We start from the raw sequence: 26,697 nt of genomic DNA on the forward strand, positions 1-26,697 counted from the left end.
AATAATTATGAATTTATCACCAATAACATTAGAAAAATTATCAAGCTGCATTCAATTAACGTCCTCTTCAAGAAAAACAATAATAACATATGGTGGAACCTATGATGCTCCAAATTGAAAAAAGACAGAGACAAAAAACGACACAAAGCAAAAAGAACTATGTTAATAGAAGACTGGATCAATTACAAAAAAGCAAATGTCATCCTCAAAAATAACATCAAAAAGACAAAAAGAGGGTTTTGGGCAAAACAGAATTTCAATATTAACAACCCCCAAGAACTCTACAGAAGTGTCAACAGAATTAAAAAGAATCTCGAACAAGAATCAATAACGAACAATTTAACAATAGAAAGTAATGGAAAGAAAATCACAGAAGCAGACGAACAAGCTAACTTATTTGTCAAACATTTCTCAAATAGAGAAAATAATAATGATGTCATTAACAAAATTAATATCACCCCACAAGAAGGAGAACCCATAAAATCTAATGAGATAACGGTTGAAGAAATAAAATATGCGTTAAATACGACAAAAAATAAAGCCCCGGTTCAGACCAAATAACCAATAAAATGCTAAAACACCTCCCAGATAAGGGTTTAGAACAGATAAGACATTTTCAACCAAAGCATACAAAGCGCTAAGATTCCAGAAGATAAACTAACAAAAGTATTTCCTATCAAGAAATTGGGGGAAAATCCAAACCAGGTTTTAGTTACAGGCCAATTACCCTGTCCCAGAATCTGAGCAAACTAATGGAAAAAATCATCTTAAACAGAATCAGCAAAAGAACTGCAACCAATTTAATCCCTAACTACATCTATGGTTTCGTTAAAGAAAGAGGTACAGATACAGATGACTATGTCTTCGACCTGTACAACTTGATTAAAAGGAGCCTACGACTCGACAACGTCTGGACTCCAAAACTAATTCATGCTAAAAACTGATCACAAAGTCATCAAGTGGATCCAAAACGTATTGTTTAACCGAAAATTACTGTACATTCGAACAAAAAACCTCCGAAAGCATGACCATTAATCACGGAATAGCACAAGGAACTATCCTTTCACCTTTCCTATTTAACTGCTTCATGTCAGACATTGGTAATTACATCAAAAATGGAAGAACCTTCTGTTATGCGGATATGATGTAACAATCATCATATCAGGGAAAATAAAGAAGAAGCGGAGGAGAAACTAAATAAAAAGCTAGTTTCCCTCGAACAATGGAGTAAATAAAATAAAGTAATACTATTAACCGAGAAAACAATGTTGATTGACCTTTCTCCAAAAAAGGAAAAAACACTAATAACTTTCACTTACAGGAATCGAACATCAAATGGTCCACAAATCATAAAATCCTGGGCATTATGTTTCAAAATAATCTAAAATGGAACGAACATACGAGATACCTTTAATGGTAAAATGATGAAAATGTTAAATGTAATAAGTTGGCTATAGGACGCTTTCAATCTGGCACTAGCTATATCAAAACACACTCAGAGTTTTAAAACAAACTATGATAGCCAAGGCTGAATACGGAAGCATAATACGAGTAAAAGATACAAAATTAAATAAGAAACAGATAGAAGTAATTGAAAATAAAGCTATTTGCAAAGCCCTCGGAGCGAACACCTTTGCATCAAACAAATTAACAAGGTATGTTACTGAAACGGAAAATATCAAAAATAGAATTAAATGGAACTACACTAAATTCATCTGCAAGCAAAACTTCAAAAAGAACAAAAACTACTCCTCTTCAAACAAAATAATCCAAAAAAATCAACCATACATGACAGAAATAATCACAGACCTAGAAAGAATTCAAATAGAAACTAAAATCCTTGAAAATTTGGTAGGCAAGGAAACTATAAAAACATATATAGATACTAATACTATTGATTTTGTTCTGAACAAAGAAGAATTCCAAACCTCTACGCCAAACCTCTTCATCATAAAACAATCCTTTGAAGATTTCATAAGACAATACCTAAATTATCAAATCAGGGCCACTGATGGCTCAAATTTAAATAACACAGCCTTTTTTATACTTAACGAAAATGAAGGGATTGAAAGAAAATTAAAAATACCGTGTTATTGCTCAGTATATACCGTGGAACTTACTGCAATTTGGTATATAGCTAAATTCCTTATCAAGCATGAGTCCCCCCGTGGTAATTTTATCCGCATCTCTAAGTGCAATAACAGTATTAAAAGAAAAAAAAAATAGAAACGAAGAATTATTAATTTTCAATACGAAATACCACTTATTTGAAATATCAAAGCAGACAGAGAGGTTAAAATCATCTGGGTACCCGAAGAACAAAAAAGCCGATAATTTAGCAAAAAAAGCTGAATTGTGCCCCGAAACACCTATGATTCCTATCAGTACCTGGAAAGATGTATATACTATATATAAAAAAAGAGAGGAATACTATAAAAAAAGAGAGGAATAAAGAAATGATGAGAATTTGGGATAGCTCAAAATATTACAGAAAATTCAAAGATGTTGAAAAGTCATTAAATCAAAATTACAAATGGATTAAAAATCGAAAAGTAGAAAAAAATTAAATAGAATTTTAACAGATTCCTATCTAACTAAAGAGAAGCTTTTCAAATTAAGGAACTCAAACTCCCCCCTTTGTAATACTTGCCAAAAAAGCCAAAAATAATGCCAAAAAATCGAAAACTCAGATCATATCATTTGGAATTGCGATAAAAACAAGAACCGAAGAATCTAAATTTATTATCTACTAACGGCTTTTAATTTTTATTACATTTTCTACCAAGATGCCCTCAAAATCTCAAACCTTGGGAGAGGCATCATGGCCTTGTTCTAATGTTATCTTGTCTGGGAGCTCCTTTTATCCGTGACAGAAGAGAGTCTCCTACTTTACATATTCTCCTTTTCTTCATTTTGGAGTTTTACATCAATATAACAAAATTTTTCTTAATATCAGTTTTTTTCATGAAATTTTACAAATATATGTAATGGAGGCAAAGCGCTACGTACGCAGTCCTGATCATTATGCTTACGTTCGACGAGCACGACCAAAGCGACCGGTAGTTGTTCACGAACCAATGCTTCATCGACTGAACCAGCTTAAGTTGCGGTTAGCCGGTAGATCGACCGGTGAGGCTCATAGAATAAGCAACCAGTTAACCGGAGGCACTCAAGAACGCTGCGGTTAGCTATCGGTTTGACACCGGTCGACCGGTTGAGCACGTCGAACGCAACCTATATGTTTGGGATTTTAAACCCAAGAAGAAGAAGCATTCTTTGATGGAGCACAGGCAAAGCCGACAAACTGCAGATCTGATACTGTTTTTTAAAAAACATCTATCCTTCTAAAAGTGCATTCTCGGCGCGGTAGTTGAATTTCTTTCCTTAGTAATATTTCTTTCAATTCTAATAATTTTGCCTTTTTTCCCTTTTAAACAAGAGTTAACACGAAGAAGTCAAAATCTTAAAAAATTCATTCTTGTGTCGGATCTGATTAATAAATTTCCTTTGCTGTTCTGAGGATCGAAGACCATTGTTTTATCTATGAAACTTCCTACTTGTTAGTATTGAATCCATATCTTGTGATGTTTTAGCTATTTATATATTTTTTAAATCAAAATTTAAAAGAGATGCAGATTTTGAAAGCAGATTATTCTTCAATTGTTTAACAGTTTTTATGTCTTATTGTGATTACTTTACACTTTATGAACAATCTTTAAAACTATTTTAAATCTTTCCCAAAATTGAATAATTTTCTCAAATTTTTGTTATTTGTGATGTAGATGCAGAATTATTATTTATCAATATAAACTTAAATACAGGATTTAACTTTTAATCAGGCTTGTCAGGAGGGTGCAAATGACCACCCTGGCTTTGAGAAATTATTTAATTTACACATTAGTGGACGTAGTTTTGACTGTGTTTTGGTATAATTTGCATTGAATGTATAACTTGTGACGTCCCCCCCCCCCACATAAAATGTTGAGATGACCTGGAACTACAGCTGGGCAATGCATTGCCAAATACCAGCTTTCATCCCACATCTTTAGATCCGTTTAAAATTTTTCTCTAAACCGATGCATTGATACTGCTCCGATGTACAGACACTGGTCCAGGGTTGCTGCCGTTTTAATCTCTTAATTTTTCACACTACTGTTAAATTACCAGTGTGTCAATCTAATCTCGTTTAACAATGAAGGTGGGAAGAATTTGACCTTCATTTCTCCCAAAACATGTAAGAAATTGACATATTGTTTTAGTTATTGACTTGATGAACTAGTAAGTTTATCATATGCCAGAAAAAAAGCGAAATAGCAACAAAAAATACAGGCACGTATTTTGGTGTTACAAGCAATGGAGATTCCTAGCACAGGTGTCACACGGCTTGGTAAATCATAGTGTCTCCCCCCCTCCCCTCCAAATAAAATATAAATAAAACTTTAAATGTTTTATGTACATAAGAAATTTATATACAGCTTTCAAAAGAAAAACCATTCGTATTTACATTCAGACTCTTGACAGACCCCATTCTGACATCAGAGAAAGAAAGTGCGACAGTAATTTTTTGAATGAAACATGGTTAAGTAACACTATCTGATAGTTGATAATCCGTTCCAAAAGAATGATGCAAAAAAAACGTCATCCGCCAGCTGCGTAGGATTCGCCCAAACGCAAGGAAGCGTTGTTCAGATCTAAAGAGCATCTAGCGCTGATTCATATTTGTGTCTTTCGTCCCCCATGGGCTAAAAAAAGAAAATCATTGAACTCATAACAGTACAAATCAATAATCAAGGCTACATCATCCTAAAAGGTATACAAAATGTAAACACTCACTGTATCACTACCAAATTTTGAACAAAATGGGAATAAATAAAGCAATGACTTAGTGGTTGACCTGTAAAAATATCTCCCTTTTATGGCCAAAAAAAGCTGAAAATTTATACATTTTAGATTTTCTCACAGTACCTATTAAATATGATTCATTTTTTTGATCTTATGTTTCATATGTTATTCATAGTCATATTTAATGAAGAGCAAGTATCACATTATCTGTTTATTCGAATGTATATTGAAACATTATATGATTTTTCTTTTTCAGAATTATAGCCATATGTTCCGAAGTCTGGAAAATGCCTCAGTCCATTTTTGTTCAAGGTATTTTATTCACTGTATGTCATTTGAAAAATAATATATATGTACATTTTTTTAAAAAGCTTGGGTCATTTCATATCAAATCATCCAGCCGCAAATGAAAACTAAACCCATGGTCTCAGATTTCAAATTATATTTTTTTTTTTATTTGTTCCATTTGCCATCACAATTATCCATGTGAAAATTTTTGTTGATATCGTGAATACTTTTTGAGATACTAACAGGGTATCCGCACATAGGGAAAGTCATGGATTTGGACTATGATCGAAAATGATCATGAAAAGTGGTGATTTTCAGAAAAAAAAATGCTAAAAAGTCATGGAAACTGATATCTGGTCATGCATTTTTGGGTTTAAAAACATGCATATTTGTCAAGTTCTAGGAATTAGGTGCGAAATTTGCACATCTTACAAGGAGACCATACGGTCTTGGAAATTCAGATCTGGGAGAAATTCAGCAGATTAGTAGTACCCCTTGAGAGTGTTCATACAGAAAAGTACTAAAGCATACTAGCCAGAACAGTCCGAGAAAACATCCTCTAATGTTTTACTCGCAGCTTATGTACACTAGTAGAGATTTTTGCTGGCAGCAACTCGGTGGCTATGTGGTTAGCGTACTGGATTCCCGTGCAATCCATCCCGGGTTCGATACCTCTTGAAGAATTCTTTTTTTCACCAAACTGTACCTCCTTTGTTCAACCTTGCGACGTCTATTTTATAGACAGGTAAAGAATCTAATATAGCTTATACAAAATTGTGCGTATCTCTTATTGAAAAAAGAAAAATACCCATGAAGACTGCATAAAAATACAATCAATAGTCCATCACCTGTCATTGCCAATTTTTAATAAAATCATTCGGTATGCCTGGTGTACTTCAAAACGTTGGACAATTGATCATTTTAGTCCTACCCCAAATTTGGTGCCGTGGCAATTCAAATAAAACGTATAACCTATTGAATTTATCTCTATTTTCTCTATTAAAAATACATTACGTATTTAAAAATAAAGTATTTTCATCAATTCAAATTTCAACCAGATGTCACAGTCGCATTATAAATTTATATTAAAAAAATGTTGGGGGGGGGGGGGGGTCGGACCCGGACCAACAGCGCGGGAATGCAGCTCACTGACCGCACAGCCACTGAGATGTTGCAGGTAAGAAATCTCTACTAGTATATGTAAGCTGCGCATAAAACTTTAGAGTCTGTTTTCTCGGAATGTTCTGGCTAGTACGCTTTATTACTTTACTTTGTAGACACTCTCAAGGAGTTCTACTTATCTGCTGAATTTCAGCCCGATCTGACTTTCTGAGACCATAAAGTCTCCTTGTTAGCCGTTTGTTACTTTTTCCCGTCAGTCCCAATATTTCCACACATTTCGAAATCCCGTTACATCCGCTGCTATAATACTCGCTCCCATCTATCATTAACTCCTTCTATCTTTTAGATATTTATAATTTTGTGTTTAGCATTATTTTTAACCTCCTTATTTGTCTAATTGTGTAGTTGGGGACTTATTTTGGGGGTATATTTCTCATTTTTCCGCTCTCAATCGACTTGAAAATTTTGTCCTTTGCATCCGAGTTGATTCAAGAGACTCATAAAAATTATCATTTATTTTCAGCAGTGCCTTAAGTTAATGAACATCTTAGAAAATAAAATTGGTCTAAAGAATTAAGTACATCTAGGACACCGATAAAATACAGAAATCGGGGAATTTTTTCAGTGTTAATAGTCTATACTAAAACTTTGGTGGTAGTATGCCTGGTAATGCAGGGTCAGCCTAGAAATAAAATCCGACTTGGGCATGCAAGAAAAACTGGCACCTCCCTAATTAATTAAAATTTAAATGATACAGGAATGAGATTCTCCCGGCTTTTGCTGGAATTCCAGCTTTTTGTTTGTTTTGTAAAAATTTCCCCCTTTTTGTCTTTTTATGGCCTTGCAGTGCTTTTATATTTCCTATAAATCTGAAAAGATTCAAAATTCTCTTTTATTTTCAGTCCATTTTTCCATATTTTTTGTATTTTCCCACCTTGGATTTTCAGAATGCATGTTTTGGAAACATGCCAATATCAAACATTTTTTTTTTTTTTTTTGCTGAAAAATGTTGTTTGAAATTTCACTTCTTTTGCATCCTGCAAGAAATTGAGGATTCTTAAAAGAAAAACTTTTGAGTTTCTAATCTAAGCTATTCTAATAATTTCTATTCTAATTTTATATTTCTTCTTTCGAAAAAGTTTCCTCTTATGGGGTAGCTCCCGTTATGAGTTCCACAACAATAACACAAGTAACAAAGCTGTTTCAATTTCAGCAATCGATTAAATGCCCTTCAAACAAATGAATTTATTTTTTAGTCTTAATGACTAAATAATTTAGTCATAATAATTATAAGTCTTTTTCAGTGTATAATGAACTCATTAGAGATGTTTTCGAAAGCAAATTAAAAAAATAATAATAAAATGTCTTGATTTTTTCTCCAGGCCACACTGTTGGACTGGTCAGTAAATATACTTTTAGAATAAGGATGGAGATTTTATGCAGATTTTTCTTATTGCAATCTTTACTTTTTAGTTCACTTTTGCTATCAAGAAGCTTGAGACAAATCCATGAAAAAAATTGTAGTAAGAAACATCAGTGATGGATTATGGTCTATAAACCTGACAGATAGTAATGCTATAAACCTAATGCATTTAAAAAATGACAAACAATTTTGCCAAAATTAAAATGAATGATGTTATTTTTTTTCTAACTCTGCATCTTTGTTTCAGTTGGTCAGTGTGGAAACCAGATAGGATGTCGCTTTTGGGATATAGCTCTTCAAGAGTATCAAAATCAAGAAGTTTCTTCTGTATGTCATTTGTATTTTTATAACTGTTGCTTCAGTTGCTTACTTTTTTCACTTAAAATTACTTTTAAATAGCTCCAAGTTGTCCCTCCCCCCCCCCCCCCCCCCCATAGTTTCTCAAATTTACTCTTTTACTGTAATGTGAAATCCCGAATTTTTATGGAAAATCCTTTTGGTACAGATGTGATATACCCCCCCATTTGGCGACATGCACAAAATTAAAATATTTTTCTCGCCAATGAGGCGATAATTTTTTATGCATGGCATCCCTGGCCAAACTAACCTGTGTTTAGCAACCCGAAGGCAATCTTACAGATCTGTTCAAACTTGTTTACTTGGGTTGTTTGGGTTTCATGCAGGAGAGATACGTGGTGTTGTTTCGTGCAATATACCTTACAGGCAGTCTTGCATAATATAGACGAACGCGCAAACTGCGTTCGCAGAAAATTTTTTGGCTCTGCAGAAATTTTTTTTCAAATTGCTAACGTTAATTTAAAAAAAAAAAAAAAAAAAAAAAACATTTTCTTTTTTAAAGGGAATTTTTAAGAAAATCCCAGAGTTTGTTTCTGTAAAAGCCTTTTTCCAAAAGCCTTTTAAAGCACACGTGTAAAAAAAATAATGACTTTGGCAGTTTTCTTCAGTTGGTGAAAAATAAGCAAACTATATGTTATTATAAAAAAAATTAATTGATTTAAAGCACTTTTTTTTTGTCTCTTTCTTATTTGAATATAAATTTAATTTTTTATTCAAGGGTGAGTTAGGCAAAATAATTATTTGCAGAAAATTTTTCAGTTAAGATTTGTGTTCGCAGAAAGCTTTTCAATTTATCTAAGTCTGCTTACAGGAATGCTTATTTTGTGTTAGTTTAAATTCAGTAGTTGTGTTTTGAAGTAAAAACATTAGAAAATGCCAGTTTCTTCAAACTTGAAGGTTAATTAAAAGTTAACTCCAACGTGGTGTGTATCTGTAACGTGCCATTGTCATATGATGTATTGTTTTAGACTGAGTGTGAATATTTATACCATATAAAAAGGTAAGTTCTTTATTTTAGAATTCAAAAAAAACCTCTCACTTACAAAATTCTTTGTTTTTACAAATCCTTGAGGGGTTCTTGTAGTTTTTAACTTTATTTTTACTGTATGTAAATTAATTTTACAGAAATAGTACGGTTATTTTGTTCTAAAAGTTAATTCTTATCGATGCCACGAATTATTCAGACATTCTATTAACGTGCCTCCTTTAGGTACTGAATTTTATGTTAACAATTGAAAGTTCTTTTGGTTGTACTCTTAAAAATGCTGAATTTTATTAATAAATCTGCACAATAATGGTGCATATTTCACACTTAAAACTGTGTCATTATTGTACACTGAACGGAAGGAGCCACCCTTGGGTGTCTCCATGAAAATATACATAACTGTGACCATACTCCGACTGTAATGTATATTAACAGTCGGAGGGATAACGGACCGAGCGGAGCGAGGTCCTGGCGAGCCAGAGGTCTCATAGTACTTTCGTAATGAGACCGAGGCAGGGCCGGCGAGCCGAGGTCTCATTACGAAAGTACTATGAGACCGAGGGCTCGTATCCCGGAGAAATGATGAAAAAAAAATTAATGCATTAATTTCGACTTGTAATTAATACAATAATTTATTTCATTGTATTTTAATATGTTTACAAAAATCCCCAGCCCTGTACATTTTTGAAGCATATATTCGTGATGTTTTTTGTTGTGCTTTTATGTTGTTTTTATATATATTGTGTTCTGAAGTGCTTTGATCATGTTTTTTTATCTGATTTTTTCCTGTTGACGCTAAAAAAGCATCGCTAAGAACGATGTATGACATATGTCATACATCGTTTTCTTGGCGACGCTTTCTTGGTGCCAACAGGGAAAAGTCGCCAAGGGTGGGGTATATCACATCAGTTCCATCCTTTTTTTGTTTTTGGAAAAATTGGCATCAAATTTAGAGATTGAAGAAATTGACTTTTTAAGGACTTTTACTAAAATGAATTTTCAGAATTAATTACTCATTCAATTAAAATCTATTTTTGGACACTTGCTAACATCAAGCATGTACTTTCCCCAAAATTGCATGCTATGTTTAATATTTCATACTCTTCACATCTTGCAAATATGTAAATTATTTTAAAAGATGGGAGCTACACTATCCAACCGAAAGTATTGGGACACTTTCAAAAATTCACATTTTTAAGGATTTCTCAAGAAATAAGAGATCAATTGCTTTGTAACTTTTGTCCCATAGAAAGTATGCCCCTACTGTCCTTTTCTAGTAAGAGTTACATCACGTTATAGAGATCAGTAATAAATTGAGGAAAACAAAAATGTGTTTTGATCAGCATTCATTGTAAATAGCTGAGAATAAGTTGTAAATTTTTGAAAATAGTTAGCATGCTATGTTCAATTATTTCACATACTTTTGAGAAAGTATCACTGACATTCATGAAGAAATAAGCATTTCTTTCGGAATTACAAATTTTATTTAAAGGTTTTTGGCTCGTAACATGCAAAATTTTTATTAAAGCTTATCAAATTTTCAGAAAAGACAGCATAAAAGAGAAGTATAATTCTAAAATTTGAAGTTAAAATGTTGAAAATTTGATTAAATATGGACATTTAAAGCAATTTCTCACTGCGCATGCACGAAAGATAGCAGTTTACAACTTTCACAATCTAAAACACAACTAGATTCTTCAATTCATAATAAAATTCCAGTTCAATATTAGCCCAGTAAATTTAGGCCAAAAATAGGGTCCATGCACCACAAAATTATAATTAGCTGAATTTTTCAAGATTAGTTCCTGAACATGTATAGAACGGATCTTGAAAAGTTCCCATGTGAGCTTCTATCCATAATGGCGGATCAAAGATGATCGCCTAGTACTTTTTATTTTCCTCATAACTCTGTCAGTAATGAAACTTTTTCAGTTCTGAAAAAAACTGTAGATTCTAAAAGTAATATTGTTTCAATACATAACTTAAAATAATGAATAAAACACTTCTAACATTTGCTTTGACACCAAAAACTGAAATTTATGTAATATGCAGCAGAACGCATAAGCTACTAAAATAAATAATGTTTTTGCATTTTTGGGGTATTTTTTAAAAAATATTCTACTTCATATATTAGTCAATAGTTGTTATTTTTCAGTTTTAAAAAATGCTATGTATGTTTGAATTGGTGCTTCTGTTTACCGACATTTTCCTATAATAAGCTATAAACATATATGATCTGCAAATTGTGTTTTTTGTCTGAAATGCAAAATTTTTGGTGTGAAAAAATCAATGCTGATCTGTTTAGCTCTTTAAAACTACCATACATTGTAAAGTGGCTCCAAATTCCTTTTGTAACATTAAGTGAATTAAAAAAAAAACACACTCACAGTAACCATAGAAATTCGTCAAAAACCATTCAAAAATTTTTTTTTAAATAAAAAGATCAATTTTATCTCAAAATGGCATTTTCTGTGCATTTTAGGTGCAAATAGTTACTCAAGAATGATTTTTTTTAAAATTATGTTTCCATATAATTATGTGACAATGGAAAAAATTTTGGAAAAAATAACCCTTGGAAACCGAAATATTCTGCCGTTATAAGTTGAGAAATTAGGAGAGGTGGTGAGTGCTCTTCTGCTGTCAAGCATAAAAATGCACCTTTAGTCAATGTTTGCTGACATTAAAGGGAGAGTGAAGATGCTTGGAATCTCCCCTTCTTGGAAATATTTTGCTTTTGAGGCTTTAAAAATCCAATTTTAAGCTTTTTTCGGACAAATTGGAGAAAGGAATGGTAGATTTCTGAGCGCTCCCTCCAAAAGCCTCATTCTAAAGCTATCATCACAATATTAACCGGGGGGGGGGGGGGGGGCTATCAAAAATCTCTTGTAATTGAAACCTCCCAAAAAAGACCATCTAAGCCACTTTTATATAAAAATGAAGGGATAGGGACTGGGTAAGCCAATCTCTGTTGAAAATTTTTCCAAATTAAAGTGGCTCTCCCCCAGAAAAGTTTCAAAATTTAAGCCATAAAAACGAAAATTTGGGCTCTCTTTGGTTTTATTAGCACTAGGTATGTTCTGAGGACAGCAGAATTTAAAGGATGTCCCAGTGTCTAAAGGTCAGAACCAGGAAATGATGTAAACGATGGAGCAAAATTTTGAATAATTGTTCTGTTTCAAGCATAGGGATATAATTTCTCTCCCAACTGAGATCTTTTCCTTTAAAGTTAAACACTTGCGTTAAATTTGTTTTCTTCTCGTAATGTTTTTTTTTTTACTTCTTAAATTTTTTTTTTATAATCACAAGGTTTTGGGAGGGTCCATTGCCACCTTAGCCCTAGCCCCCCCCCTCTAGTTCCATCCCTGAATCCAAGATCTTTATTATAGCATGTATTTACATATTTTGGTTTTTAATCGTTTGCAGAATTTTAGAAGAAAATTTCTAAATGTTTATTGTTAAAAAGTGCAGATACCAAATAAGTCTTACAGTATAATTAATTTAGTAAAATATACCTTTGCTTGTTTTTGCTATTATTTTTTATAATTATTCCCAAATATGTGTACCATGAACTGAATGTTTACATTTCACGCAATTAGAATAATGTTATAGTTATTAAAATTAAAGAGAAAAATAACAAGTTTTTAAATTACTTGGGATAGGTTAGTCAGGCCTAACATACCCCCAGGTTCTTGGTCTGTAAAAAGGCTGTCCTAAGTTTTTTCTTTAAGACCAAAAATTTTTAAAAACTGCAACAAATTGTAGACTAAGATAACTTGCTTTAAAAGAGGATTACCATTTATTTACTGTAGCTCTTGTTGAAAATAGTTTGTAAAATTAAAGTTCGAGATTTCTGCAAATTACTCTGTACTACTAAAATAACTCTTTCTGAAATAAATCTTGTTCAATATAACTTTACCATGTGATTTGGTTATAGGATTTGTAGGACCATAGGCTCTGTATGCTAGTCATTAATTAAAATTAAAAATATCATTAAAATAATTATCAAATCATATTAAAATAATTGAGACCGTTCCTCTGTGGTCCAACAAGAAGTTTCTCCACACTACTGAAAATTACTGAAGCACCAAATATTTTGTAAAAGCTTCATGTGTCAACTTGCGGATTTTCAGGGTAGTAACATAAAATGAATTTTAAGGGGAAAAAAACTTATTCACTCCTTATAAATAATCTAAAACACCATAAACACCTTCCACAATCAATGAGCAGTTTATATTAGACAAGAAACCATAACCTATCATACATAATCCTGAATCAACATAAACCCTTCTAATCAATAAGCATCTATTTGCATAGTCAAAGCAATAAAATATTTTTCATTTCATTATTGCCAAACTTAACAAGAAATGCAAAATTATGCAATACCTTTTATCCTACTTATAGAAACCACTCACGACTTAAGAACTCAACATACTTTACTCACCAGCTGGCTGGCAGGTTTTGTGTTTCAGCTGTCAACTGTAAGAAAAGTGGCACTCATGCTACTTTGTACACCAATCCAATTTTAATATGAAAATTAAAAGAATTTGATATACTGGAGCTCTCTGAATCATAAGATTAAAAATCCATTGCTAGTTTCAGTTTGGAGAATTCTGATTTGATCATTCTGCTTTAAGCCAGACCCAAGTCTCCTATTTTCCCAAGCTAGGACTTGAAACTGACGGTTAGCTATCGATAGCAGATTTACAAAGTTGCAACTGTCTTTATTGACAGTTGCCTCAAAGAGGTTCATAATATCTGTTTCATAAACTCTTTTATTTCAATAGTGATAGATTAACAGGCCCCCAAAAATACAGTGCAACAGGTCTAGTGGCAAATTTACCTTGGTGCTATTGGGCCCTATGACGTAGGTTCCTCATAGGAGTTACAAAATGCAACTGATAAATGTTTTATACAGTTCCGTAATATACTAAGGTAGCCCCAAAGATGCATTGGTGGAGTGGGCCTCAAATTTGTAAATCCCTACTGTGTTAACTATCATCGTTCAAATTTCTGAATCAAGTTTTGATTTATTAAAAAAAAGAAAAGGGAATTTATAGTTATATGTGTAGGTTTGGGGACCCTTGCCCAGATATATTTCGAAACTAAAATTCTGAAAACCTATTTTAGGCTGTCTTTGATAAGATTAGGAGACAAGTCAGAATTCAGAGAATGATTCCAGATTTATTTTATTTTTTCGATATTGAAATTTTAAAGCAATTTTTGGCTTTTTGTTGAGATACAGTGAAACCTCTCTGAATGACTGCCTCCTGTTCCCTAAAATTTTGGCCGTTGAGAGAGGGTGGCTGCTGTAAAGGGTTTTCGTTGCAGTTGCAATATAATTTCTATAATAGATAATCTAAGCAAATATAACACATAAAATTAATTTTGAGACTTTTATAAAGGGGAAATAGTATTTTATTTGATTATTGTTTACATTTTTCGAAGAAAGGATAAAATTTGACTTTAGTTTTTATTCTTCTACAATTATTTTCAAATTTGTTTTTCAGTTTAAAATGTAAATCTCTAACTAATTTGTGCATCATTGCATCCAAATTTCCGATGACTTTATCTATTATCCCTAAAATCACTTCAGTTGAATGTTCAGCTTGCTGACGATTAAACAAATGTATTACGTGATTGATCATTGATTGTCTAAAACCTAATTAGTGTCTGAAAGGCACAACAATTTATTTATGGTAAAAACATTAATAATGCTTACAGTGAATTGATTAGTTAAATTAAATCGATCTCAAAGTAATATTTATTTTCATAGAATCGTTAACCAGAAAAAGTTTCTCTCACAGTCGACACTGTAATTATCAAAGCCCTCCATTGCTGTTTTGTGCTTGAACGAATTCAAAATTGTACTCTATTAATTCTCTCGCCCACTTTCTGTGCTCATATTGCTCAGAACTTCAATATGTTGTTCTAATTGCTGGGAGCAGATTCTCACACTTGCGGTTGCTGATTGATGACGTAATGTTTCACATGATAGACGATTGCATCATGATATTTCGCAGTAGATTGGCACATGCTTGTTTCACATTGAATAGACACTGTGCTGGTATATCTCAAGTGTTGATTTGTTGTTGGTCTGTTAATCAGGTGGATCGGCTATTTAAGGAAAGATTTTGATGTTGGAACTTCTCTTCTGTGATTTCTCTCTGACTTTGTTTCACCTAGTTGGTCTCCTGAACTCTCCTTTTCAGCAACAATGTGGTTTATCATATTAGATAGCTCTTAAATGTTTAATGTGTATCCTGGCTATTATGCTCTAGTTTGCATTGGACTTAATTGTTCATAATGTTTGTACTAATTATACTTATTGTCAAATAAAATTTGATTTGTTTTTAAGAAGTCTTAAAAGATGTTTTCATCATGCAACTCTAGTCTTATTTATTTTGAGCGAACTTGTGGAGATATTAGTCTTGAAAATTTCTCTTGCTCATTAAAAGGACTATGTTTTTTGTGCATTGAGTGGAGTTTATAAGTGTTTATTACAAGTTGGCAGATCTGTAATAACAAGGAAAAGAAATGGTATGTTCTTCAATTGTTAAATAATGCTTCGTAGTTTCATACTTGAATGAATATGTTCTCCTCTAAAAATTCACGATGCTCATTGTAGGTACCAGTTTATGTTAGATCACAGTAGAGGAGGTGTTGTCTGCTTCCGGTCTTTTCAAATTTTTCGGAGAGGGAAGGGCAAAAAGGATACACTCTGCATAACAACAAAAACCACATCCCTTGAATTGCAAGCCTGGCTGTCTGGTAGTTTTTGTGGGGTGATCGTCCTTTTTTCTTCTGCCCCAAAATCATTATTTTCAAGTTAATATCTTTTTCATCTATTTGCTACATATGTTGCTCTTATTAATAAATTTTATCATTCTTTCATTTAAATCGGTTATTTGTTTGGAATTAGTTATTTGTTACAATACGATAATTTAAACAAAATAAATTTCTTATAGGTGGATGACATAGAGTATTTTTTCAAACCAAATGATGTCCATAAAGATTCTGAAGGACGATCGATTCTTGATGGGATTAAAGCAAGGGTATGTTTTGCACATGTTTTGCCCATGTAAAAGCTGTTGTGTACGGGATTGCATTGCTAGGGATGGCCTGCATCTGAGCTCTACTGGGGTCAAAATGATTAGTGGTTTGGTTTTAGGGGCTTCGGAGTCAAAAAACTAAGTTTGAATGGGGGCATGGTTCAAGCATCAGGTATTGAGAGGAAGAAAATGTTTTGGGTATTGCTAGTAATGGAAATAAAGTGTTGCACAAGAGTAGTAATTTTAGTGATTTAGGAAATTTCAGGGTGTTAAATAAAAGCTATTTGGGCATGCTTAAAGTTTACTACACCAAACGCTCCCAGTGTTAGGAACAAGATGGAAGAATTGAAAAGCATAATTATAGATGAAAAGTTGAATGTTATTGGAATTACAGAGGATGAGCTCCCGCATTTGATGTAGATTGACTACATGTTGCTGGGTATGATTTGTTTACACAAGATAGAGTAGGCAAAAGAGGTGATGGGGTTTTATTTTATGTTAGAGACAATTTCATTTGCAATTAATTGGTCATAAATGATAAACCTACTGATATTGATATGGTTTGGCGGGAGTTGATGAGCAATAAGGGCAAAAAGTTGCGCTTCAGAAACATTTATAGGCTACATAATTCAAGCCAGGGACAAGATGAACAGATGTTTCAAATTATTTGTGACATGTCCCAGTAAGGGATCCGTCATCATACTGGGGGATTTCAATTTTCCGGGTATTGATTGGAATAATTTTTATCCTAGTAATGGCAGAGAAGAGGAATTTTTAAAAGTAATTGGTGACTGTTTCTTAGATCAAGTTGTAACTCATGGGACTCGAGAGGAGGCAATTTTAGATCTAGTTTTCGGTGATGTAGGAAGTTCTGTTCAGGGGTTGTGTGTAGGAGATCATATAAAAGATAGTGATCATAACAGCATTAGGTTCTGTATTGACTTTGAAGTGTACAAAGTTGAAAATTTTATACTTGTGCCCAATTTCAGAAACACTGATTTTGTTGCACTTAGAACTTGAAAGAGGTTTTTTCGTCAGGATTGGAAAATAGCGACATAGATCTGCAGTGGACGGAATTTAAGGAAAAACTGGCAAAAACGGTTGGGGATTATGTTCCATTTAGGAGAAAAGATGTTAATACTAAAATTTTGCCCACGTCGTTCTACAGGGAGATTGAAAGCTCTAAATTGTAAGCAAGCGGCTTTTCGTCAGTTTAAGGAAACTGGTCAGAGTGCAGATAGGTTCCAGTATTGTAACACAAGACGAAATCTTAAGTATTTGGTACGGATTTTCGGAAAAGGGAATTGAAGCAAAGGATAGCAGATAACATTGATGGGAATCCTAAAAGATTTTTAAAAGCAAATTCTGGGAAAGCTCAAAATAGTCAAATTGGGCCAATGGTTGATGAGCATGGAAATTTAATCCAAAATGATAGGGATATTGAAAAGTTCTTAATAACTTTTTTCCTGTGTGTTAAACAATAACTGTATCTCAACAGTTGACACTAGCAAGACACAAGCCATTATGCAGCTTGAGGATTTTGTGTTTTCCAGGGTGAAGGTTCTATTTCATTTGAAAAAAATTAAAGCAACTAAAGCTCCGGGACCAGATAATATTTATCCAAAAATTTTAGTTAAATGTGCAAAGGAAGTGGTTATGCTATTTTAAATATTTTTAATGCTTCTTATAACTCAGGGACAGTGCCAGAGGACTGGAAACTGGCTAACATAATGCCACTCTTCAAGAAAGGGTCTAAAGGTAATGCTGGGAACTATAGACCTGTAAGTCTGACTTCAGTGGAATGTAAGATTTTCAAAACTTTGATCAAAATTAATATTATGAATTTCTTAGAGATTAACAGTCTGTTGACTAGTTTGCGGTATAGTTTCAGGAAAGGTAAATCGTGTGCTACTAATTTATTGCTTTTCTATGATACAGTTACCTTGGATTTAGATAACAAAAAGTGTGGATGTTGTTTATATTGATTTTCAAAAACCTTTTGATAAGGTACCGCATGTTGCTTTTCTCAGCTGATATAGGAATAGGAGGAAAAATTTTACTTTGGGTTAGAAATGGGCTGACTGGAGGGAAAGAAAGAGTAGTTGTGAGGGGAAATCATTCTAAATGGAGTTATGTTTTAAACGGGGTTCCTCAATGTTCAGTTTTAGGGTTTCTCTTGCTTATTATTTTTACGAATGACACCAATGAAAATATTACTGGAAGCATGATTTGTTTTGCTGATGATGTAAAAGTTATGGGGATGTGGGAGAAAATGAAGAACAAGTGAAACAGCTTCAAGAGGATTTAGATCATATTTCTAAGTATGTGGATAGATGGGATATGGCGTTTAATGTGCTACACTTGGGTCATGGAAATAAGCGTACAAGTTATCGTTTATAGGGTTTGGTCATTAGTCAGACAGAGAACGTTATTGATCTGGGTATCTTAATAAATCAGGATTTCAAGTTTATTCAACAGTGCAGCATTGCAAGTAAGAAAGCCAACAGAATGCTCGCGGTTATCAATAGATCTATTTGAAAGAAATCCAAGAAGGTTCTTTTGCCATTATGTAAGAGTTTAGTAAGACCTCATTTGGAGTATGCTGTTCGGTTTTGGTCTCCTTATCTCAGGAAAGATATTTCTGTATTGGAAAGGGTTCAAAGAAGGGTTACTAGACTAGTAAGAGGACTTTCAGATTTAGACGATGATAACAGACTTAAATAGGCTTAATATGTATAACGTGGAGCAAAGAAGAGCCAGAGGGGACATGATTCAGTTGTTTAAATTTACCAAAATGAAAGATGTTAACGGATTAAATTTTCTCACTTTAAGCTGTTCAAATCTCAGGCTAACCTGGAAATTAGGAAAAATTACTTCTTTAGTAGGGTTGTGGGCACTTGGAACAACTTACCGGAAGAGGTGGTAATGAGCAAGGGGGTGGATAGCTTTTAAGAGGGCCATTGATCTTCATTGGGGACTTATAAACTGACTAGGACCAGCCTAGTTGGGCCCAGAGCCTGTTGCTGGTCGTCACATTTATATTTGTACACTATCTTTCCAATATTGATAATCAAGGATTTTCCAGAGCTTCCTCCAGGATTAAAGAAGGGCAGGGTGCTGATTTTTTTAAAAGGGCACTTTTTTGAGAAAATGGCATTTTTTCAAAAGTAAAAGGCATGTTATCGCTTCAAAACATTAGTGGATATAGTCGTAGGATAAATACTGTTATTCTTGGGGTCAAATGTTTTACTGTCGCAGAAATAAAAACTTTGAAACAGTCATGGATCACTTCCTAAAACAATTGATTTTTTTTTTTTACAATCATTTAAAACAGTGGCAGGCAACCAGTCGATCGCGATCGAACGGTCGATCTCGAGTCCATTTTCAGTCAATTCTTATAATATTCTGGAATTTTTTTTCCCAGAGTGCCATGAAAAACATTATTTTCTGCAAAAGAATTTGACAACTTCTGAAACAAAAGTTATTCAAAACATTTCCAGAACTTTTTATTATTGCTGGAAACTGGAGGTGCCCCAACTTCTAACATTTAAGAGAAATATTTATTTCTTACTTTTGCTATTGAAAAATGTCCACAAAAGAAAAAATTAATTTACAGATCAAACTTGTTTCGAACGTTGTACACATTTTTAAAGCAAGATAATTTTACCAATAGAATGCCACAGAGAGAGGAGATTCCCCCACCCCCCGTTCCGAAGTCAATCTTGGCGATCACGGTACTTGGAAAGTAGATCGGCACAGGATTTAGGTTGCCAATCACTGGTTTGAAAGAAATTATGATAGCTAATTCTTTCAGCTGTTACTAGCTGTAACTTAAACTTTTAAATCAAAAAGTAATAATTGCTCTTGTAGTAACCACCACAGTAAGAAAACAGAAACTAATATACGGCACCAGTCTGAAAGGACTTGTTTTTTTTTTTTTTTTTTCAAAACTTATCATTTGTTTTCAATTGAAATGTAAAAATCATCCAGATTTGGCTTTTACAAGACTGAATTTTTTGTATTTTTCTCATATTTTTACGTTGTTTTGATGCCAGGTGTCACGCGAAATATTAGCGTTTTGCTGTACATCTGCAGCAATCTGCTTTCGGTTTTTAATATTTCTGATTATTTTTTCAGTAGTACTCAACGTGAAGTATACTGAGCAAAAATACAAATGTATTTGTCAGACCAAAAAATGTTCGGCATGCATATAAACAAAATAAAACAGAACATTTTATCCACGAATTACACGTGAAAACAACTGTTTCAGCAAGTAATCGCGATTTAGATTAAAATAGACTGTAATAAAATTTGAAAATAAATTGGCAGTGCCGAAAAAAAAAGAAAATCGAAAAAAATTGATGCGGATTTTGGACGTTGATGAATTTCAGGTCAGGGGATTTGTGGCGCCCCACTGCACCTGCTTAATTTTAATTCAAAATGTAAAAGCGCTATTAAAAACTTGAATTTGAATGAAAGATTATAAAATGCTGGGCTAACTAAACGTTTATCTGGCTGGAAGAGAAGAGTTAAAATTATCTTAAAACACGTGTCAATTGGGCAAAGAAACATTTCCCTTATCATGAAGCGATAAAAGGAAGTATGACAGCCAGTATTCATCGCTGGAAATTAGTGTAAACAGCCCCCCACTATTAGATAAAAGGCGATGCAAACCCTGAGGCAAGGAGTAAGAAAGTGATTTTGGTAATTCATCAATGGCTTATCAGTAGTGTTCCCAAAGTGAAAGGCCCCTGGAAGAACATTGTTTAGTCTCTACAATGCCAAGGCCACTTTTTATCCCTTGTGATAACTGATAATGGAAGGTATCCAAGTTGGGAGGAGAGAAGGAGGGGCAGATATTTGCTATTTTCACTTAGAAGAAAGACATTGTAAGAAAACAAGGGGAAGAGACACCTTCTTTTCCTAGTAAGAATCTTAAATCAAAAGGGTGCCAGTTCATGAACAAAAAGGCAATCAGGGCGCCGTTTTACCAATAAAGTGGCAAGTTGGGCGCATTCTAAAAATCAAAAGGACAAGTTGGGCACGTTCTAAGAATCAAGGGGCAAGGTGGACGTGGTCCCCTCCCGCCCAAGCCCGGAGGAGGGTCTGGATTTTCCATTTTGTTGTCTCCTGCTGATGCGGCCTGACATATGAGATTAACAAGTAGCTTGAAAAATCAAACTGCATTCTTTAATTCCTTGTTCTTTATCTTCCATTGAAAATGAATTTATTATGATGAAGCAATCCAAAGCTTTTGTTCCAAATTCACTCAGAGATAAAATTTCAAAAGCAGAGGTTTTCTTAGTTTTAGTTGCCGTAAAAAAATTATTTGTTTGCGTATTTAAGTGATTTATTTATAATTTACAGGGATATTTTTGATGATACTGAGATAGCAAAAAGTATCAAATTATCTGATAAAAGGCAAGTACGTAATAAGTTTTGGACTTACGCCTTACTTTAAATCCCTCCTTATTAAGGATATATTTTCATCATTCTTTGTTATTCACTTTGATGAAACAACAAAGCAAGTAAAAAAGCAATTGGACATACATTTATCCTACTGGTCTGTGGTATACACTTCTGCTTCATAATGCGTCATTGTGTTGAAGAATAAAAGATTGAATGCATTTTATTGTAGTTTTCATGATTGAATTTGAAACGTTTTATCATCCACTATGAAAATCAAGCTTATAAATTACATTTAAGTTTTAAAAAAAACTTGGTATTTGTTGTCCTAAAAATGTAAAAAATGGTTTATCATTATTGTGTCCTAAAATTTTTGAAATCACTACTCTGACCCCTGTCAGCACTTAAAACTCCTGAATTTTGTTTTCATTTCCGTACAAACTCCTTATTTTTATTTTACATGGCCTTAAAGATTTTCTTTTATCATGAATCCGAGAGATACGAGTGATTACGTTAAGCTAAATTTTACTGGAATTCTGGTATTTTTTTGTGTTTCTTTGGAACGACCACTCTCAGTTCTTGAAAAAGATGGTCGTTAATGAAGGTTGGTCATTCTTAGAGGTCATTTTCGATCATGCAAATACAGTACAAATAGCTGTTTCTTTCTTCTTCCTGCAATGTATTAATCAAGAACAGTATGATAAGAATGTATTTAATTAGTTCAACCTTTTTTTCCCTTCTTTTTAATATAAAATATACCTTTTACATTAATTTCCTTTCTGATCTTCCTCTTTTATGTAAGTTGATAACTTTACACGTTTCTTAAACCTGAGATAACTCGCTTTTTCTGAATTTCGACTGCGATGTATGGTGATGAAATGCAGAATGCAACTTCACTGAAACCAATTCTTGAGCTATTCAAATGTGTTAAAATTAGATTTTTTCTGCTGTTATGAACTAGGAATGCTCCGTTCTCCCCCACTCCTGTAAGCAATCAAGAAATTCCAAGAAACAACCTATTAAAGAAGTTCTATTCTTATCAACAGCCCTCAATGACAGGCGCCCTAGTAGAGGGGCTATGGTAGAAAATATAGCCGGAAACTGCATTTTGTGATAAAATCATGAAACTTGGCATGCATGTAGACAATGTACTAACAAACATTTTTGGAAGGGGAGGCAATTCAAAATCCCCCCCCAAACCCCCCTGGCATCCATTTTTGGTCAAAAAACCAAAACTACTTTTCTTTTTTATTTCTTGAAAAATACCCACTGTATGTTCTTTTGGGAGTTCTATTTTGCTTACTAAAGTGTAAAAAGTCATCAAAATATCTCTAAACCTCCTAATTTAAAAATTAATTTTAAAAACTTGATTTTTTTAAACAAAGCTTTAACTAATCAAAGTCTTTAACATTTCTTGAGGGGTCGTTTGAGAAATGTTTTTTTATGCATTTTAAAGCACTGTATTAAGGAAAATCAATTCATTTACAGTAGAACCCAATAATCTGAACCCCAGAAATCCGAAGCATCAGAAAATCCGAACCTATGTTTTAAAGTTTACTATTAAAAATTGATTACAAAACTAAGAATAAAACTAGAAATTAAAAACCATAAACAAAGCTAGTAATTTTTCAAAACTTGAAACAAACATTTGAATTGTTGTTTAAGAATAAATACAGCACTTTGATCAGTTAAAACAAAATCAATTGTCATTATCGGTGGGGGGAAAAACAAAAAACTTCAAACGCTTGGAAATGAAGTACGCATTTTTTTGGAAGTTTCACGCACATTCTGCAGTTTTATCAGTCATATGTGCACTTGAAATAAGGGGGAGGTGGCACGGACGTTGTTTTTACAGAACTCCAATCTTTATTATTATTAAACGCTTTAAAACAAGTTTCAAGTTTTTTCTCATTAGATGATTTGAGGCGTTTCATCTATGTTTTAAACAATGTAAGAGGAAGAAATATTTAATTACTACAATAAGAAGTTTAGTGCAATGTTAATAAAGCTAGCAATATTTTTACAAATTTTTACAGACAAATTGTCTGCTAATTCTATACTAGCTACCAGTTTGTTTCGCATTCTTGGCTTCCTTAAGAGGTTTTCCATCTCCAGCTCAGTCACTTTCCTATGCCGGGCTGATGAGTGCTAATAAGCACGAAACTGCAGTCCTCGGCTGGAAATGACTGAGCTGGCGGTGTATTTCACGTATTTTTGCTTTAGCCCTGGCTAATGGGCGGTAATTTACTGAATATAAGCTTATTTTAATAATTATTTTGTTTTTTAAAGTAGTTTTTTGGCTAGGATATTATTAGTGTGTGTTTTGTTTTTTTTAGAAAATACTAACTTTCAAGCTGTCTCACTTATTTATTTATTTTATTTATTTTTTTTATTTTTTTTTTTTTTTTTTGAATTTGTTCTCAAAATTAAATATATTTGAATTGTTACCTCCCTCCCCCCTCTTGCTTGAATTTAGTTCTGAGTCGGCTCAAGTTCCAGAAGCAGTAAATGCATATTTTACCATAAATTTAGTACGTTTGTGCATTCAATGTATTGTATGAAAGCAAAAATAAATAATCTAAGAGTTGCACACATTTTTTTCTGAAATATGTTTTAAAAGATGCATTTTTAAACAAGACATTAGTCCTTAAAAAATAAAATTCATCCCTGCATCACTCCTTAAAAACTCCTTACTTTTAATTTTCAAAGTTGTGTATCAACCATATATTGCATGTCATGTAGAGTCCTATGTACCGTTTAGACATCACAACTTTTTCTTTCTTTTTTTAAAGGAAAAAAAAAACCTTTATATTTGTTTTAATGTTTTAAGAGCACCATTCCCAACCTTGGTATACAGTAAACTAATGTTTTTACGCTCTCCTGCAAAGTAGTGAAAATGTGACTTCCATTAGTCTGGCTTTAAAGTAGAGATATTTTTTGAAACAAGCCAAATATGACTGCCAATCTTTTTGATAAAAGGATAATTTGCAACCATCATACCATGACGGGTTATTTTCTAGTTATTTAATAATAATCAATATAAATTATCAGTGATGAAGTACAGAAGTTTTAGTGGTTTATTGCAATAAAAGCAGATTAGTTTACTGATTTTGTGTTGTATCAGTATTTAATTATCTTTTTTAAAAAAATCTAAAATTTTTAAATATTTGGCAGGCAGTGTTAATTGATATGGAAGAAGGTGTAATCTCTGAAACTCTGAGAGGTCCTTTAAAAGATTTATTTAGTCATAAGCAGCTGGTGACTGATGTCTCAGGATCTGGAAATAATTGGTATAGTATTTAATTGCTTTCAACTTTGAATTAATTTTTATAGATATCAAGGACTTTTATTTGAATTGCTTTAAGAAAATTGTTTGAACCATGATTGTTATTCATGTTTGTTATCTCAGGCCATTGATTTGTATGGAGAACCTTTTAATTACCTTTCGAAAACTCTACCATGTGATCCACATAGACTTTGAACACTTTCCGAAACAGCTAATAGAAGACAAGAACTGCAAAGTCTTTATCTCATTCATGTTCAAATAGCAAATCGTAGTTATTAACATAAAATGAGAAAGTAAAGTAAAAACTTAACTAAACTTAGGGCAAAATATATGAATTAAGTTCATTTTCAGTTTATATTAATAACTATTTGCTAAAATTATTGTAATTTATGAGTATAAATGGTCTGCTTTGAAGAAATATAAATTTGAAAATATGCCATGTTTGACTGGGTGAGAGAAAGGCTGTTATAAGTACAATGCATTTTGTTACCAACTTTCACACATACATGAAAATATTTAGTCTTATTTTATGTTTTTAAATTCACAAGGGCTGTAAATGTTTTGCAAAACAAAACCACTACATTTTTGTAGCATCACACTTCTGGCCTGTTTTACTTATATCTCAAGTAGTTTTAAAGCTGTTTAATAGATTGTTTTCTTTTCTATTTTATTTTTTAAGTATTATCATACATATGTAAAAGCTATGATGTAAGGTGGCACTGCTTTTACTCTTGATTTCCTCTGAAACTGATTTTCTATTACCAATACAGTAGACCATTGTTTCCCAACCGGTGGTTCGGGAACCCCTAGATATTAAAGGGGTTTGTGAAAATATTGTAATGGCAGAACTTCATAATTCAGGCATTTTTTTGTTCAAATTTATTCATTTGTCTCTTACAAGGTGCGGGTTTTTATCGTTTTCATCGAGTGCAGAAGAAGTGTTACTTTTGGATGTAATGTAGATGAAGATGAAAACATATAAATGCCTTAATTTTCTTAGTAGCTTTTGATCGGAAAACAGGATTGAACTGATGAAAATATTACATGGAGCACATGCGAACGCCTGCTTTACCATTAAAGTGTGGCAAAGAGCTATAGCGCTATGTTGTGCCGAAAATGCATAGAAGTGCACTCTCGCTGCTGTTGCAGTATTTTTCATAGTACCTAGACTGCAATTTCCTTTAAGCTTTCATTCATTTAAGAGAAGAATGGTTGCCAACCCAAAAATACTCTATGAAGTGAAAAAAAAATTTTTTTACTCAAGAAAAATTTTATGGGTGAAACTTGCTATAGCGTGAATTACACAGTAAAGAAATTCAAAGGCATTAAACCATGCAACTTGATTTGCACTGCATTAAAAAAAGGAATTCATGAAATTTGTTTAGAAAGGGCTTTTCTTAACAAGTGGACATAATGTTTGTTGGTTCAAACTGCCTTTTATTTAATAATTAGAGTTAGTTCAAGGTGTTTCTATTATTTTTGAAAAATTAAATTAAAAATGAGTGTGCTTGAGAACAAGAAAAGTCTTTAACACTCATACTTGAAATTGCCATATGATTATCTGAAATCGCTGTCACATGATTAATGTGAGCAGTATATTCCTACCAAACAGCGAGATTTGTAGTTCTTTACAAAGTAGATATAAATTTCAATACTGTTCTAATTTTGTTGCAAGAAAGTTATTCTTTGATTGACATCTGATTCAATGTTAGAAATAAATATGCTGTTGTGTCAGGAAAAATACTTTTTAAATTTTATATCCCCTTTTGGACAAACAATGTTTCCACATGGAAAAGGATTTTAACACACACAAAGAAGCAAATTAAATGCTCAAACTAAAGTAAGACTGAAACTGTCAGACACTTGAGTCAAACTTTGAGCACCTTTATTCCATAACTATCTCATTAAGAATTTTTTCTAAGTTGACTGAAGCTTAACA

The 26,697-nt window shown here is 32.9% G+C and overlaps 1 protein-coding gene across 1 annotated transcript in view; it reads left to right on the top strand.

Moving 5' to 3' along the window:
- The first annotated feature begins 3,369 nt into the window (after nucleotides 1–3,369).
- Nucleotides 3,370–26,697, top strand: part of LOC129231712 (tubulin epsilon chain-like) — an 86,264-nt gene continuing 62,936 nt past the window's right edge. Inside the window, exons 1-6 of the mRNA XM_054866075.1 lie at nucleotides 3,370–3,559; nucleotides 5,099–5,154; nucleotides 7,923–7,977; nucleotides 12,703–12,724; nucleotides 15,983–16,069; nucleotides 24,647–24,762. Of these exons, the coding sequence (XP_054722050.1) occupies nucleotides 5,130–5,154; nucleotides 7,923–7,977; nucleotides 12,703–12,724; nucleotides 15,983–16,069; nucleotides 24,647–24,762 (305 nt within the window). The 5' untranslated portion in view covers nucleotides 3,370–3,559; nucleotides 5,099–5,129. The remainder of the gene's footprint in view (nucleotides 3,560–5,098; nucleotides 5,155–7,922; nucleotides 7,978–12,702; nucleotides 12,725–15,982; nucleotides 16,070–24,646; nucleotides 24,763–26,697) is intronic.

Source organism: Uloborus diversus, chromosome 10 (assembly GCF_026930045.1).
Source record: "Uloborus diversus isolate 005 chromosome 10, Udiv.v.3.1, whole genome shotgun sequence".
Lineage (NCBI taxonomy): Eukaryota > Metazoa > Arthropoda > Arachnida > Araneae > Uloboridae > Uloborus > Uloborus diversus.